This window comes from Arachis hypogaea, chromosome 16, assembly GCF_003086295.3.
Source record: "Arachis hypogaea cultivar Tifrunner chromosome 16, arahy.Tifrunner.gnm2.J5K5, whole genome shotgun sequence".
Taxonomy (NCBI): Eukaryota; Viridiplantae; Streptophyta; class Magnoliopsida; order Fabales; family Fabaceae; genus Arachis; species Arachis hypogaea.
The window spans coordinates 150,595,065-150,611,640 of NC_092051.1; the positions used below are offsets into that span (position 1 = coordinate 150,595,065).

A 16,576-nucleotide genomic window follows, 5' to 3' on the forward strand; every position below is an offset into this window, starting at 1 on the left:
TTTTTCACATCAATTATATCTTCACAAATAATGAAATTATACTATTTTATGTAATTTACTTGACAAATTATTAGTATGCTAAAATTAAAAAGCGAAAATTTGTTTAGATAAAGTAATGGATAATTCAATTTAATTTTTTTAATACGAAGGTTATTATGGAAGTTAGAAAGCAACCTTCTTTATACATGTAATATTTATTAATAATATTTGAATGGAAACTAAAAATTAAGTTAAATTTTGTCAAAATAAAACAATAAGTAGAGAATTGCAATCAAATTTATCTAGGGTGAAATAAAATCCATTTGATAATTTCTAAATTCTAATGATGATATTTCTTATATGGTTTAAGTTTGCATGTGATATATTTATATGAATGTCCTCATAGATCATACAATTTTCACAATCGTTTAATTTGTTGACATGAGAAATATATATATATATATACACACTATATATTATTATTTCGATATATTTATGACGAACCAAAATAGTGTCCTTCAATCATTCACTTGATTAAGTATTGTCTTTTTCTTACGAGTGCTGTAAATTCGTTACCACCCCCTATAATTATGACTTGACAAGTTGGACGGGGCCAATGAATTATTTCATGGAGTTTTTTCATTATATAAATGTGTCCCTTAAGATGAAATATTTGGCAGGTTTAATTTGTGCATGTACGTATATGGGGCAGGGATTATTTAGTATGGAAATTAATAATTAAAGAAGAAATTTAAAAAAAAATGCCAAAGATGAATAATAACTATGTTATGTTGTTATGTTGCGAATAACGAAGCAGCAAGTGATGTTGCTGTTTTTGAGTGCAAGCTCATCAATGACGACATTGAAAGATATATGACCAACAAGGCACCAAAATTGTGGATATAAGCCTCTCTATATCTAGGTTTGAGCTTGCAAGTGATAGTTGATTTGGTTATTTTTTGAGTGTGACATTGTATATATATTTAGGAACAAACCAAACCCCCTATTTTATCTATGTGGATCTTATATACAAATTTGGCATCTATGGAAGATAAGGTGCTTATCATAATTATTAGGGTTATGCTAAATTGCTAAGTATGAAGGGTATGTATTAGATGTTTTATACTCTTGTCATAATATAATTTGTTTTTTTTGTAGGTTTAATTAATCTATTAATTTCTATAATTTTATCAAATTTTTAATTAATTTTTTATATATATATTTTTTAATTAAATCTCTATAACATATCAAATTTTGTAAGTACGTCTTTACATGACCAAAATGTTGAAAATAACTGAATATTCTATTAAACTATAGAAAATATTCAGTCAAGTATTAGGCATATTCGTTTTGTTTAACGAAATATACCGTTAATTCCAACATTTTTATCACGTAGGAATTTAATTACAAAATCTAATACGATATAGGGACTCAATCAAAAAGAAAAAAAAGTATAGAAACCTATTAAACATTCAGTAAAATTATAGAGACCGCCAAAATAATTAAATATTTTTTTTTATTTCACTCATTTGCGATGATTGTTTTAAACCGTCGCAACAACAACTACAAAATTGATAAATTGTAATAATTTTGACAAGTCGTTGTTCTTTACCAATTTTATTGTAAAAACTCCGTATTTATATTTTTTTTTAAGGTGAAATTACACTCAATTTTATAACATAACAATTCAATGTGTCTTGTATTTATCTGTTATTATTGAGCTACTTACATTTTTCTAATTTTACATGTTTTACACTTTATATATGTAGTTTAGAATTTGAAAATAATACTTACAATAAGTCAGCACCCCTTGCCCATTTTTAACTAATTTTTCAGTTAGAATATAATCAAACTCATCACTCGGTTTTAATAAATTGTAACCTTGCGTGAGATATATATTTACAATGTATAATATCTTATAAATATTTAATCTTGATAATTAGTTGCTTGATCATTATATTACTTTTGTTGCAGAATTTATTTTATTAATTATTTCTAATTAGCTTGAACATTATTTGATCATTATTTTGAAAAATAATTAGGATGGATAGGGACATGGAAGTATCAAGAGATTTATCTAAATGGTTTTCGACCATTATTGGGCGTAGATATTTTTTCTTAGACATTGAAGCTTCATGAGAAGTACAAACACGTTTTCTTTTTTCTTTTTTTTTTTAAATATATAAGTGCTCAAGTACATCAAATATAATTTGAAAAAATAATTTTTGTGGTGGGGATAGTTTTAATTTATTTCAATAAACTTTGTTTTGGACAAAATAAATTTTATTTCAGACTTTTTTACAAAAATACAAATTACTGTTCTAAAGTTTGACTAATGTGTATTAATATTTAACTTCTAAACTTTTTAAGTGTACATGTAATAATTTCACTCTCCTCAAACGTCAAATGCTACAAGCTCTTTTCCCTTCTAAATTTCTTTCTATAATTATATAAAAACAATAAAAAATAAAAATAAAATAAGAATTTAATAGTATCAATAAAGCTCACCACATGTTTATGTTTTTAGATAACTTCAATGAAAACACCTCACAATCTCACATCCAAATTAAATCTCATGTAATTTGCTTTGTAGACATAATTATTATTACTCTTAATAAAAAAGATAGATTATTGTGAAATAAAAACTAACAAAAAAAATTATATTTTATATTATTCAATAACTTCATAGTCATATTATATAAATTTAACACATATATAAGAAGTAGGTTATTTTACATAATAAGTCAATGTTCCCTGACCTCAATTCTTTTTTTTTTCTCCAGTAATTAAAAAATATGTACGGAACATAGTGTGAACTCAGAAGGCTAAGCTATAATAATCTTATACTATTGTCAATTTGTCATATATGGTCTTTTTTTTTATATGCATAGATTGATTAATTAACAATTAACAAAGGAAACAATAAAAAAGAAAACCTAAATAAATAAGGACTAGTTGGGCACATGATGAAAATAGGATTAAAAAAATCAATAAACCTTGATTTAACATAAAGTTATACAAGACATTACTTTTATTTATTTTTCTTTCTTTTTTAAAAATGTTTATTATAGATATCTAAAAGGTACATATTAAATGATCTCCATAGAAATTAAACTGAAAATAAAAGTAATAGTATTTTTCTTTCCTTAACAAGAAATACAAAAACTTAACAAGGAAAGACCTTACTAATAAAGAAACTTAACTACTAATTATAAGTGATTGTGAAGGACCGTACCCTGTATATGAATTATGAATATTAGTACTGAAGATTAATAGCAAAAGAAACAAACATGCAGTGTGAATATTAATTAATCTAAATAGACACAAAAATATATTAATTAAACCAAATAATTGAATAACATATCATATGTAATGAGAGAGACATTGGGAAATTAAAGATACTTGGGATTGGGAGCATTGGAGACCTTCCAAGCAAGTTATGGCAGAAATGGACAAATAAAACTGGGCCCCAAATTTCAACAACTTCTTTGTTCCCTTCTTAGCCTCATTTCAATCTCTCAATTTCCTTGCAACATTAAAATTTAAAGGGTACTGTTAGGGAGTCAATGACCTGAACATACAATGTGTATAATGTGTTAAATTTTTAGTTCATGAATAAAATGAACATCATTCATACTATTCAGAATAATCATCCGATATCAGGTATAATAAATATCTCATGTCATAATATCACTCATCCCAAAAACTTAAGTTGATTTTGGAGTTTACCAAAGATCAAATCTTTGACCTTTTGAATCTAAAACTCTAATACCATGTGATCAACCCACTCATCCCAAAAGTATAATTTGACAAGACAATGTAACATTAATGATCATATTTCTAATACTTCCTAAACCTCCATTGTACGCTTAGACCATTGGCTCCCTATACGTTGTCAAATTTAAAAGAATATATTTTTTATTTTTTATTTATTTATTTTTGTTAGTTGCTAACTGAAAACGAAAGTAGATTCTCTATTCTTAAGCTTAACCGTTTAACCGGTAAATTCTATAAAGTAAAAGGGAAAAAAAATTAGGGACATGGATAGAGTTTGGTATTTCTCATTCATGAAGCTGTTTATTTTTCTTTTTTAAAGAAAATCATTATTGGATGAAACATAATTCCATGTAAAAGAGAGTGATAAGAGTTGCTCAATAAAAAAGTTCAAAATGTAACTCAAAATTTGTAGGATTATATATTGGAATTTTGATATGTGAAAAATTAGATTCAATACCTTAGACCTAGTCAAATTTGAATTAATTTGATTATATTGTTATTGTAAACATTTTTATATAATTATTTAATTATAGAAAAATGATATACCACTCTTATTTTTAATAATACTACTATACGCATAAATTTATTACATTAATTTTTTACATTGTATATTTGCATAAATTTATAAAAAAATAATATTATTAAATAGGAATGACAATATTTATTTCTTTAATTATATATTATCACATTAATAAAATTATCTTTTTTAATGATTTACTATTTTAAAATGTTATGAAAAGTAAGTTTTTATTACATTATAGTGTATAATATCAATGATACCCATATACCAATTATCTTCTTATTTTCAGTCAATGTGTTTTTTTGGGCTATTGATTCTACCCAAAAAGCCCATTAACAAGGTTGCACAATGCACATGGCCCAATTTCAAAAGCTCAGTGCACTTTCCTCTCTCTCTCTCTCTCTCTCTCTCTCTCTCACACACACACACTCACGCACTGTAACCGTTTTGCAAGTTAGCTAGCGAGAGCTGACTACTAAGTATGGCGGAGTCACAGAAACCGGCGTCGTTTAACGAATCTGGCATATACTTCTTCAATGACGATTCAAACGCCGTTTTCCTGGACCCCGTTCGCGTTCTTAACCGTTCCTATAACAGATTCAATGTCTCTCCTTCCACCTACTATCCTCGTTTCTTCGAATCCCCGCGTAACGAACCTCTCTCCACCACCGTAACTACCTCGGAACAACAACCAAAACGGAAACGGAAACGGAACAAGAAGAAGGAACCTCCACCGTTGAACGCCAGAGAACAAATCGCCAATCGCCGTCACCAGGTATTCTATTTATTATTTATTTAAATGATTTATTTTAAATTACGTTCTTAATTTGACGGATATTTTATATTATGAAGGAACAATTCTTCGATGTCATAAAATTTTAAGCTGTATTTCAGTGTTAGTATCGTGAGTCGAGTTAGTTCGAGTTTGTTAGCATCTCAGAGGGAAGGATACTAATCCTTCATAAGGCGAGTTCATGAGCCAAGGATTTGAGCTTCAAAATTAGGCTCGATTGTTAATGAGCCGAGCACAATGCTAGTGAGAGTTGACCCTAAGCTATGCCAAGCTTGGAATCTGATAGCTCTTGTTCGGTTCAACTCATTTACAACTGTATTGTAATTTGTTAAATAAATGTGTTTATTGTTGTTGTTGTTGTTATATTGTGCAGGAAGCAAGGCCTTTGTTGTTGAAGGCACATGAGAGTTTGCTACAATGTACCGAAATGTTGGATGTATTGAGAACCTTGAGAAATGATTCTTGTGGCTGCTCAAAGAGGGAGCATGAGAGTGTCCAACACTCTTTCATTGACCTTGCTCGGGAAGTGCTGCACTTGGAGGTGACACTGAATATGCCTCTCCGTGAGCCTCAACAGCAGCTAATTGAGATTAATGGTGAGGGTTTTCATGCTTTCACTCTTTTGTTGAATAATGGAGGGAAATGTATTGAAAGCAAACAACTTAAAAGCGTTACGATTCTATCTCTATATTGTATTTATAGACAATGAAACTGAAACCTTTCCCCATTCATTTGTTTGATATACAATGGAATTCAACATTGGTCATATTCTATTTAGCTCCATAACATTTCATCATATTCTATTACCATGAAAGAATGATACATAGTCTTAGCTATTTCATGTTGGTAGGATTTCAATTAAGTTATTAATTGCCTAAGGTTGTAGTCGAGGTTTAGATACATGAATTTGTGCAGTTGCTTATTAGATTTAGTTTGTAGGTTAAATGTTGGACACTATTAGCTGGTGGAATGATAATTTACTCTGAATATAATTTTCGTCAGATGACTTCGCAAATGTGCAATGCTGTGAGCAGAGGGTGCTTCCTGCATTCAATAATTTGGTCACTAACGACACCGAGGATGATGTTGTAGCTGAAATTTTGAACAATCATTATATAGTGCCTCGACAGAGTTGTTTTTACATGGTATCTTTTCCTCCATACAATAATAATCAAATTTTCTTGGCTTTTGCATTTCGTATTGTTTTGGTTATTTGTCCTTTTGTTATGGAAAGTTTTTCTAGATTTCTTGGTAGCTGAAATTTTAAACTGAGATTTGATGGATGGTATCTTACATGTGTTTATATGTATTTGTTTTCATCATGTGGAAGTCTGATCTGGGACAGATTCGCAATCTAATTCCTGGTAATGGTTGGTTACATAAATTTCAATTTCTTGTTGACTTATATGCTTGGACCTTGGTTCCTGCTCACATTCAATAACTCTCCCATTGTTCATTGGCATGTTTATGCCACAATTGCCATCATGGAAAGAAATGATCTGTTTTACTTGTTGATAATACTTGGTATATTTCTTATGACCTTAAATAATTCACATCAACAGTTTCATGACATGTGAATGGAGTTATCTTGTCTTTATTGAATTATGTTTAGATCTGTATGATCTTATCAACAGAAAACCAGTTAATTTTTCATGTAGCATTTCTAAAGACAACTTGTTTGTGTTTAGGTGCTCACAAAAGGATCTCATATTATGTTTCATATTTAATTCAGCTTCCCTTTTAATTAATTCTTGCAGCTAATGCTGACTCTGGTTTCAACCTTATAGTAGTAGATCCACCATGGGAAAATGCTAGTGCCTCCCAGAAATCAAGGTATTTAAGCAGCACTATTGTTTGCTCAGATATCATGTGCCATCTTCTAAAAGAAGAGATTTGTATGCCATATAATTTTGGTGTTCAATCGCCTTTATGATATGCCATGCTTCTCTTAGATTGACTGTTCAGCTACATATTCTCTAACCCATCTTAAGAGGAGAATACCATCAAATGTTGTTTTTTTTTTCTTCATAAATTCTGATCTATTTCTTACACAATGCAGGTACCCAACCCTGCCCAACAGATACTTTTTATCCGTTCCTATTAAGCAACTTACTCACACTGATGGTGCACTTGTAGCCTTATGGGTGACCAACAGAGAGAAGCTTCGCAGTTTTGCAGAGAATGAGCTTTTTCCTGCATGGGGAGTTGGCTATGCTGCTACTTTTTATTGGCTAAAGGTGATATCTGAGTTCTTCGTACTGTTTGCCCTTAAAGTGTGTGATGCTATTCCAAACTCCGCTACATTATTAGAGATATTTTACTGTTAGATATCTTGAATATTAGTTACTGGTTGGTTGCATTTACAACCGTATATAGGGTACGCATGTATATCCAGCACTTTTCACCATTCAGTAAACTATTTTTCTATTTCTTTGCAACTCTTTCTTCTTTTACTATCATGATTCTCAACATACATCTGTACTTCTTGTCTATGGCAGGTGAAAGCAAATGGATCCTTGATTGGTGATATTGATCTCTTCCATCATAGGCCATATGAATGCCTTATTCTGGGATACATCGCTGGGAAGGTAAACTCTTCAAATTATTACTTTATAGGCCCTCTAGCCACCATAAACTTTTTCCCCTTATTTTTATATATCTCTCATCTCTCATTTCCATTCTTTCATCCTTGATAGGTGAACAATTCTTCTAAGCATTCAAAATTTAAACCTGTGAAGGATCATCATGTGATTATGACCATTCCCGGTGATTACTCAAGAAAGCCCCCAATTGCAGGTATTCTTCTTGTCTGATTAATGTGCGGATGTTTTACTTTTATGTGGTTGCTAATTTGTGCTGAGAACCTTGTAGGATTTGAATGCTAGTTCATTTTTTCTTTTCTTTATAATATGAACAGATTTGTTATTGGATTATGTTCCTGGGCTCCGACCTCCTCGATGCATAGAACTGTTTGCTAGGGAACTGACAGCTGGTTGGGTTTCTTGGGGGAACGAACCCCTTCACTTCCAAGATTCTAGATATTTTGTCAAAAGATAGATAGATAATAGATACTATACTTCTTTGCAGTAAGGTGCTAACCAAGCGACCACATGTTTAATTTTTTCTTCTCTCCTCGTGGGGTGGTATAAGGTTATGCGGTAGGCCGGAGTTTTGTGCATTATGGTGTTCAATAGATAGATGATTATTGTACAAGTGAAATATGATCAAATTTTTGTTCATGCCTGAATTTGTATCGTCTATTTCTGGTGCTGCTTTTTTGCTGCATGTTATGTTGACTGAATATTATTTAGGGTTTCAACTTATCCGATTAGAGGAATTATGACTGCTGCTCCTATTAGATGTTTTCTATCTCCTTATTTGAACTCGAGACTACTGAAAAGCAGACGAGTTTTTTAACCGGAGTAATGTTGATTGAATTTTTCTTTTTAAGAAAACTTTTTTCGGAGCTTGTTTGAATATTTGTATCTCTCGTCCAACACCCTATTTTTGTTTTGTCCCTTTTTGTATTCTTTTTCATTCTTATGTGGCTTGGGGAGGAAACAAAAGCTATATCGAAGCTTTGCTTCTACTTTGAGGGAGTGGCTTTAGTCTTTAGCAGGAAAAGGTTGCTAAATAATGTAACAACTAATAAGACATTTTGTTGCAAAATTTGATATCGTTTTGGGTTCTTAGCAGATTCATATAGAGAAAGTTCGTATATCCTCTTTTTGTATAGTTGCTGTTGTTCCTCACCAATATTATGATCTGGTTGCCAAACTAATTGTGACTTGTTTGGCTCGTGCCTAGTGCAAAATATTTTAGTATTTGTTATATATAATTAAATTAAATAATGATAATAATGATAAAAAATCACCGAAAGCGATTCCCATGCCACTTTCCCGTTCTTTTCAATGCCTTGTCCAATATGTCTAAGTACTTTAAATGTACACTTCAAAATATTCTTGTTTAGATTTTATGACAAATTATATTGGCCTTTTCTCTTTTGAATTCAGACAATTCTCAATATATATATATTTTTAAATAATTTAATTGACAAATTGTTATAGTTATAGTTCATCTGCCCTAACTTTTGAAGCATTCATTAAATTAAATTCTTTTTTGTGAACTTGTTGGTCCACTTCGCTGACAAATTTCGTGGACAGAGTACGCATTATAATGGAAGTGTAAGAATTTTGTTTCTATGCCTGTAAAACACGTACTAGACTTTCACAAATTGTTACTTAATTAGATTAATCTGAATTTAACTTCATGTAATGTACACTAATCTTTTCAGCTTCAAACTTTGACCCACTAAAGAGAATTTTCCATCTTTGACCATTAAAGAGATTGGGAGAAAAAGAAAAAGCGAGAAATGCCACTCAAAAAAGACAAGCCAAAAAGAAAATGCTTTTCGGCATTCGCAATGGTAAAGGACGCAGCAGCAATAATTTGGCGGGTAAATGGACACTAAATTTCGAGTGAACTTTTTTTTTTCCCAATCCAATCATACGAACATTTAATTTCAATAACACGTAATCTTTTCTAACTTCATTTAATGCACTACTAACAACTGATAAATCAATCTTAATATCAATACCAACTTATAGATTTATGTTATATGGACATAGTTATGAGTATGTTGTTTGGACATAATTTTACAATCCATTAATATATTTTATTTTATTTAAAATTATTTTTTAAAATTTTAAGTACTTTTTAATTGATCAAACGATTCCTTTTCAGCATGTTTATTTATAGGACAATGGTAAGTAACCAATAATTTATTTGAACAATATGAACAACATTTTAAAATTGGTTTATTCTAACTAAAAGTCACTACACCCTCATTTAATATTATTAGTTAAATTTAAAATTAATTTACTCTTTTAACCCTATTATTTACATTGTTCAATAATATTATTGATTACCTATAATTTTTTTTTATAACATGTTTACAGTTTTTAACTGACTTTTTCGCAGTTTATATTCAATTAGCAATTAGCCAATGCGATTTATTACAAGTAGTAAAAACTCATTTAGTCAAAAGTCAAAAGACATTCCATATCATTTTGAAGTCAATTTTAGTAGGTGATTTGCACTTATAAACTCTCCTTAATCCTGTAAACCACATCTTAATGTTGATGAATTGATATATATCTAATACAATTTTTTTTTCTAAAAATTTCTTCCTACATAACTATTGAAAATTTTTTAAAGAAATGAAATGAAAAAGCATCATTAGACATATGGATCATTCTGGTTTGAATGATTACTGAGTACTGTGTAGTGACCTGCAGTGGGGTCCATAGTCACTAATAATTAGGTTATCAGAGAGGAGCACCCCACATGTGATGTCCACGCGTCAAATCCCTCAAATTATTTGGGGTCCACTTCGTCACACTATCGTGCCTCCGGTTAATCACAGCCGTTCGTTTTGTCATCGGATTCCAATCCTCAACGATTTCACGGAAAAGGAAGAAATTCGGTTTATTTCGGTATATTATTTTAAGTGGAGAAATTAATTTTAATGGAATATAGTATATATTAAATTAATAATTATTAATGTAACAAATTTTATTTTAAATTAATACACCAATATCCTTATCACATCTATATGCGGTATTTTGAAAAATAATTTAAGTAATGAAATATTTTATTAATGTGAGGCTACACAATTAAATAATAAGAAGAAATCTTTTTCGGTTGATACAATTTAGGTGAGTGTAGCTATAAATTATTTTTTCAAATAATGTACTATCAACATAAAATAAATTAAACAATACCTAATTGTATTAATATAAGTAACTCACTATCATTAGAGTTTAATAAATTAATTAATTAATTAATTAATAGAATCTATTTTGCATATATTTTCAATATAACTTTTTTAATATATTCAATTATGTATTATTGTATTAAAAAAAGGTATTTTATCATATTTTTCATCGTAGATAAAAATTAATTATTTCCTAAGAAAATAATAACATCTGATTAAATCCTTCTATCAAACTTACAACAAGCACATTGCATAAAAATTAAATCTTAATTCCATTTTCTTAACTTTGCCAATTAATTCACTGATATTTATTTATTTTTTTTTTAAAAAAAAACGAGAGACAGGGAGAGAGTACGTGCAAGATGATGAAACGAGCTCATGATTCTCAGTGTGACAGCACGCACACTAACACGCACCCCCACCCCCATTCTCTCTCAATTTCAGCTTTATGAGATTCTTCATGCTTCTTCTCTTCTTCTTCTACTACTACTACTACTACTTCTTATTCACACATACCCCATAGTAAAACCACCACCATCACCACAACCATAACCAGCTATAGCAAGATGAAGAAACAAGCACATTCCTCGTGACTCGTGAAAACCGAATAACTGAAAAACAAAAAAGTAACAAACCACAGTCACACTCACACACATAACAACAACACTCTTCACCTTCTTAGAGGGGTTTAAATCCCCTACGACGCACCACACACACACACTCACTCATACTCACGCAAACGCAGCAACCTCAGAGTTAGTTAGTTGCACGCTTTCTCCGCCGGAGGTATTTATATTATATGGCTTCCGACGGTGCTACATCGGCGGCGACTAGCCGGAGGAAGCCGTCGTGGCGTGAGAGGGAGAACAATCGGAGGAGAGAGAGGAGGAGGAGAGCTATAGCGGCCAAGATCTACGCTGGTTTGCGAGCTCAGGGGAACTATAACTTGCCGAAACACTGTGATAACAACGAGGTGCTTAAAGCTCTCTGTGCTGAAGCTGGTTGGGCCGTTGAAGAAGACGGAACCACGTATCGCAAGGTAAAATCACTGAATCGAAGAGAATTTGAAACTGTTTCGCAGATCTCGCTTTGATTTTGTTTATTTTGCATCTTGATCTTCACTGTTTGATCGGAATCTGCGATTGGAAAATAGAAAAAGGATAGACTAATTTTAAGTTCGATCGAGCTTGTTTCTAGCTCCGATTCGAGTGTTTGTACTGTGACTGCGAGTTTCTCGGAGCGTTAGGATATTGGATCTGTTATCTCTCTGTGATTTTTATTGATGCATTAGGATTTAGCGACTGGTTGATTCAAACATTTATTTATTTTGATGCTTTCTATTTTAAAGAATTTGTAGAGGAAAATAATAAAAGTAAAAAGAAGCCTTACTAATTACGATTACGCTTTTCGGGAAAGAAACAGAAGTGATTTGTTATACTTGCTAACATTTGTCTGATTCTCTTTCGATGTTACTGAATTTGAAGAAGTTGCATGTGATCGGCAGTAGTAATAGTCTTCTCTGTTGGTTTTCCCAATGAGGAAACAAATTTGAGGCCAAATTGTACAAGAATTTCTGTGCTATGATTATAGAATTTGCTTAATCATTTTATGGTGAGCTATGTCATTGATTGTTACTAATTTGATGTGTTTGGTTTTGATTGTAATGAATAGGGCTGCAAGCCACCGCTGGCCAATAATGGTGCAGGCACTTCCTCCAGAAACACACCTTTCTCTTCACAGAATCCTAGTCCTCTGTCTTCATCTTTTCCAAGTCCAATTCCTTCCTACCAAGTCAGTCCTACTTCCTCCTCTTTCCCGAGCCCTTTCCGTTTGGACGGAGAGAACACATCGAACCTCATTCCATACCTTCGTAATGCTATTCCTGCATCCCTCCCTCCTCTAAGGATATCAAATAGTGCCCCTGTGACACCACCACTCTCATCGCCAACTTCAAGAAATCCTAAACCGATTCCCACATGGGAAGCTATTGCAAAAGAATCCATGTCGTCTTTTAGTTATCCTTTCTTTGCAGCTTCAGCCCCCGCTAGCCCCACACACAGACAATTTTACACCCCGGCAACTATCCCGGAATGTGACGAGTCGGATACTTCCTCCACCATTGAGTCTGGCCAGTGGCTGAAATTCCAAGCATTTGGACCCTCTGCATCGGCGATGCCAACATCTCCAACCTTCAATCTTGTTAACCCTGTAGCGGCTCAGCACTATGTGCCTGATAAAGCAATCCAAGGGCTGAGGATAAGTTCCGCAGAAGAGTTTGGGGTACAGCCACAGGTAAAGCCTTGGGTCGGAGAAAAAATTCATGAGGTAGGATTGGATGATTTGGAGCTTACACTTGGAAGCGGAAAAGCACGGAGCTAAGCTGCTAGTGTGTTGTTACCTCATATGGATTATGTAAGAATGAGACTACAAGATTGCCTTTGGTGATTGGTTGTTCATCCAACTCAGTGCTAATGGTCAAGTAACAGTTACCTCATCCAGCTATGCTGGTGCAAGTAGCATAACTTATTTATTGGAAACTGAATTATATTGGATATTATGGGCATGCTTTTTAGTAAAAAAGGGTTCATGGTTCATGTCTTTCCATGCCTTGGTAAAACATAGATATTATGATTTCACCTCCTCCATTTAGTTATTAAGGCATCAATCTTTCAGAACGCCTCTGCAGGCATTAGTTTTAGACGCAGTTGATGGTTTGGATTAAAAATTTCAGGTTCTGTCAAGGTTATTGTCACTCAAATTCAGATTATTTGTTGATGTCATACCTTTAAATTATATTATTCTTCTTTTTTAATTATGTATCAATGATTCATGTGATTCTATTTGTTTATTTTTACTAAGAAAATTTGCAGTGAGCTCATCAGCTCAAAGTGAAAAGTTGTCTATTTTGTTTTTCTATCTTGTTGACTGAATACAACAAAGAGACCCCTACATGGTATGAACAGTGATTACACATATTAAGTGGTGTTATAAGTAACAATGGCTGAAGCTATGTAAAACTCTTAGATTTAGTTTTTGGGTTGGTGGACTGTATAATACATGATGAATTTTGCAGGTGTTGGGTTTTTACATAAAGAAATGTGAGGTTTTTGGTACTTTCATGCTTCTAATAAGGGAATATGGTTTTTTCCTTGGGCATTTGTGAATTCTCTGTCTCATGGAGAGTTTCAGTAATGATTTATATTATTTTTGGTACTTTCATGGTTGAATGGGAAAAGTGGTCATTTGCTTCTTTGTTTGACTGCCTCAAAAGTTCCCCCATTTGCTACCCCAGTATGATTCCTACACAAATATCAAAGGCATGTAAATTTAGTAGCTAAATCTCAGCATGGCTGTAGTTTGCGTAAAGATGTTTGATGAGGCTATACCAGAAAATTTCTAGTCATATTTGATGTGATCACTGCTCATTTTATGGAACTGCTGATGAATCCTTTTGGTAAGTATCATATGCAGAAGTTGTTGAATGTCTGTTCACTGTAACGACCAGAGGGTGAAGATCCTCAAGATAAATTAAGAGTTGTGACAGCATCAAAGATCTATAATGGATATCAAGAAGTGGTTCTGTATTGTTCGGAATTGGTAAACAATAAAGATGAAAAGGTACATCTACTTCTTTCTCAAGTATTGAAATTTGATTTGCTTAATAATCTTGGGCTGGTTGTTATGGATGAAACAGATATCTGTATGCTTAATTAGATATGAGTAGTAGGTGGTTGTAAAAGCATTTCTTGAAACATTCCCGGAGGTGAGTGGCTCGATAGGAGCTATTTTTCAGTTTACTAAGCTATGAGTCATTGATTGACCTTATTGTTTAGAGCTAAGGGCTCAGTGAGCTTCAGCTTAGGAAGCATCAACTCGATTACTTGGGTTTTAGTCTTGAACATTCCTCTCCAAGCACAAGCACCTTAAGGTGTGTTTGAGTTGTGGTTCCGGGTGTAAGATACTTTTAAGGATGTAAAATTAACTCATAATTGCTCTTGAAATCCTACCATTCCTTTACTCTGACAAATACACCTGGGCTTAATTCAAAGTGTAAATAATGCACTAGTTTGTTCACCTTTACCTTTTGGTGCAGCCAATGAATCAAAATGATTAAATGAAGAATGAAAGTTTCGAAGAACAGAACCTCCTTATTGTTTAAGTGGTTCAGTGGGGGTCCAAAAGTGTTCCTCTTAGATCTTTAGCATTGCATTTTACTGTTAGTTTTAAGATTATTCGCATAGGTAGGAATGTCAGGCTAGTATTTTTGTATCGGATTATTGCTGTCAATAGGTTTTATTTGTTTTCTCTCTGTTGTTTCTGCCTTATCGTCCAATCCTTTAAATTTCAGAAGATTTTTAGCTTACGACTAGTCTACGTTTAAGTAAATAATAGGGGTGGATTTTCTCCGGTGGAAAAAAAAATTGGATGGTATCCAGGGTTTAATCTTACCCTTCATTGCTCTCTGTCTTATTTATTTCTGGTCCCACTTATAGAATTAAAAGTGAGAAATTACATTTTATTCTCTCCATTGGAAAAAAAAATGGAGAGGATCAATTTTCATAAATAATATCTATAAAAAGTAGATTGAATAATAAAATAGTGTTATTCGTTGTGCAGCGTTAATTTCAGCTAAGAAATATCTTTATTAGGAAACGAGCAAAGGATTTAAAATTGTTGTTCTCCATCTTCCAAGTTGCACTTTAAATGCTAGATTGCAAAATGTGAAATCAATGAGGACAATGAGTGAATTGGTGTGAGCTATAAATAAAGTGGTTCGGCTTAGTTTTGGTCCTTTGGAGTTTGGACCAGTTATAATGTTTTCCCCTTCTGTCCAAAAATAATAAAATTAAAATTTGTAACCAACAAGGCCGATAGTACACCCGACGACCCGACCGCGCGGCGAAAGAAAGCATATGTTAAAGGTATCATTGTAACCAAGGTAGAATTTGCACTTTTAATGCTAGATTGCCTTATCGTTAATCTTACCCCTAAAGATTAACGAGGAACCCAGCTAAGGCCTCAAGGGTCAATAATCTCAAGGATTACAAACCTACTGAAAGTACAACGAGAATGAAAATAATCTAGACAGGAAAAAAAAAGAGATACTAGCCTAGCATTTTATATACAGATATGCGAAGAATAAGGCTTGGAGATCGACCAGAATGGAGCTAAGTATGCTTCAGTGTAATCTCAAACCTTACCACCTATATAACATAAAGTGAAAGAAATAATGTTTTTCTTTTTGTTCTTTAGACGGAAACTAAAGTATTTGGATTGGATTGGTTCTTTTATGGAAAATAAAGTATTTTCATATAATTTTATAGATATTTGGATATAATTTTAATAAAAGATTAAAAATTTTACAAATTATAAATAAAACTTTTACAAAATTAATTTTTGATATTATTTGATGAATTTAACAAAACAGTTGTATTATTTCAAAATAATAATAATATTGGGAGACCAGAGCATTCCTTTTTTCATAAGGGATATAATTTTTTTTTTGGTAATTCATAAGGGATATATGTTGTCTTTTAAAAAATAGATAAGGGCTAGATAGGGTCGATATACTCATCTGCGTGACAAAAATCATCTATTCCAATTATTTGGAGTACTTAATATAGCTGTTCAAATTTCAAGGGACTATGAGAATTGAGAAATAAATAAACAAACCATTTATGATAGTGTAAAAAACTAGTGCAATATTCAACTAAATAGAATAACATCCATT

At 32.0% G+C, this 16,576-nt stretch overlaps 2 protein-coding genes across 2 annotated transcripts; both read left to right on the forward strand.

Moving 5' to 3' along the window:
* Positions 1-4,630: 4,630 nt before the first annotated feature.
* On the forward strand, positions 4,631-8,406 carry LOC140180426 (methyltransferase-like protein 2). Its single transcript, XM_072221548.1, has 9 exons — positions 4,631-5,051; positions 5,443-5,665; positions 6,072-6,214; positions 6,400-6,433; positions 6,827-6,902; positions 7,129-7,306; positions 7,568-7,657; positions 7,766-7,865; positions 7,987-8,406. The coding sequence occupies exons 1-9, from the start codon at positions 4,758-4,760 to the stop codon at positions 8,124-8,126; spliced, it is 1,278 nt and encodes a 425-aa protein (XP_072077649.1). The 5' UTR covers positions 4,631-4,757; the 3' UTR covers positions 8,127-8,406.
* A 2,774-nt stretch (positions 8,407-11,180) lies between these two features.
* LOC140179736 (protein BRASSINAZOLE-RESISTANT 1-like) lies at positions 11,181-13,740 on the forward strand. The gene is made up of 2 exons (XM_072219465.1): positions 11,181-11,884; positions 12,517-13,740. Exons 1-2 carry the CDS (start codon positions 11,645-11,647, stop codon positions 13,222-13,224), a joined length of 948 nt encoding a protein of 315 aa, XP_072075566.1. The 5' UTR covers positions 11,181-11,644; the 3' UTR covers positions 13,225-13,740.
* Positions 13,741-16,576: the final 2,836 nt, after the last annotated feature.

Excerpts from the sequence above, each read along its gene's own strand:
- LOC140180426 (XM_072221548.1), top strand. The coding sequence starts at position 4,758 with ATGGCGGAGTCACAGAAACCGGCGTCGTTTAACGAATCTGGCATATAC. Across the intron at positions 6,215-6,399 it reads GACAGAGTTGTTTTTACATG|TCTGATCTGGGACAGATTCG; the intron begins GTATCTTTTCCT and ends ATCATGTGGAAG. Across the intron at positions 6,903-7,128 it reads AGTGCCTCCCAGAAATCAAG|GTACCCAACCCTGCCCAACA; the intron begins GTATTTAAGCAG and ends TACACAATGCAG.
- LOC140179736 (XM_072219465.1), top strand. The coding sequence starts at position 11,645 with ATGGCTTCCGACGGTGCTACATCGGCGGCGACTAGCCGGAGGAAGCCG. Across the intron at positions 11,885-12,516 it reads ACGGAACCACGTATCGCAAG|GGCTGCAAGCCACCGCTGGC; the intron begins GTAAAATCACTG and ends TGTAATGAATAG.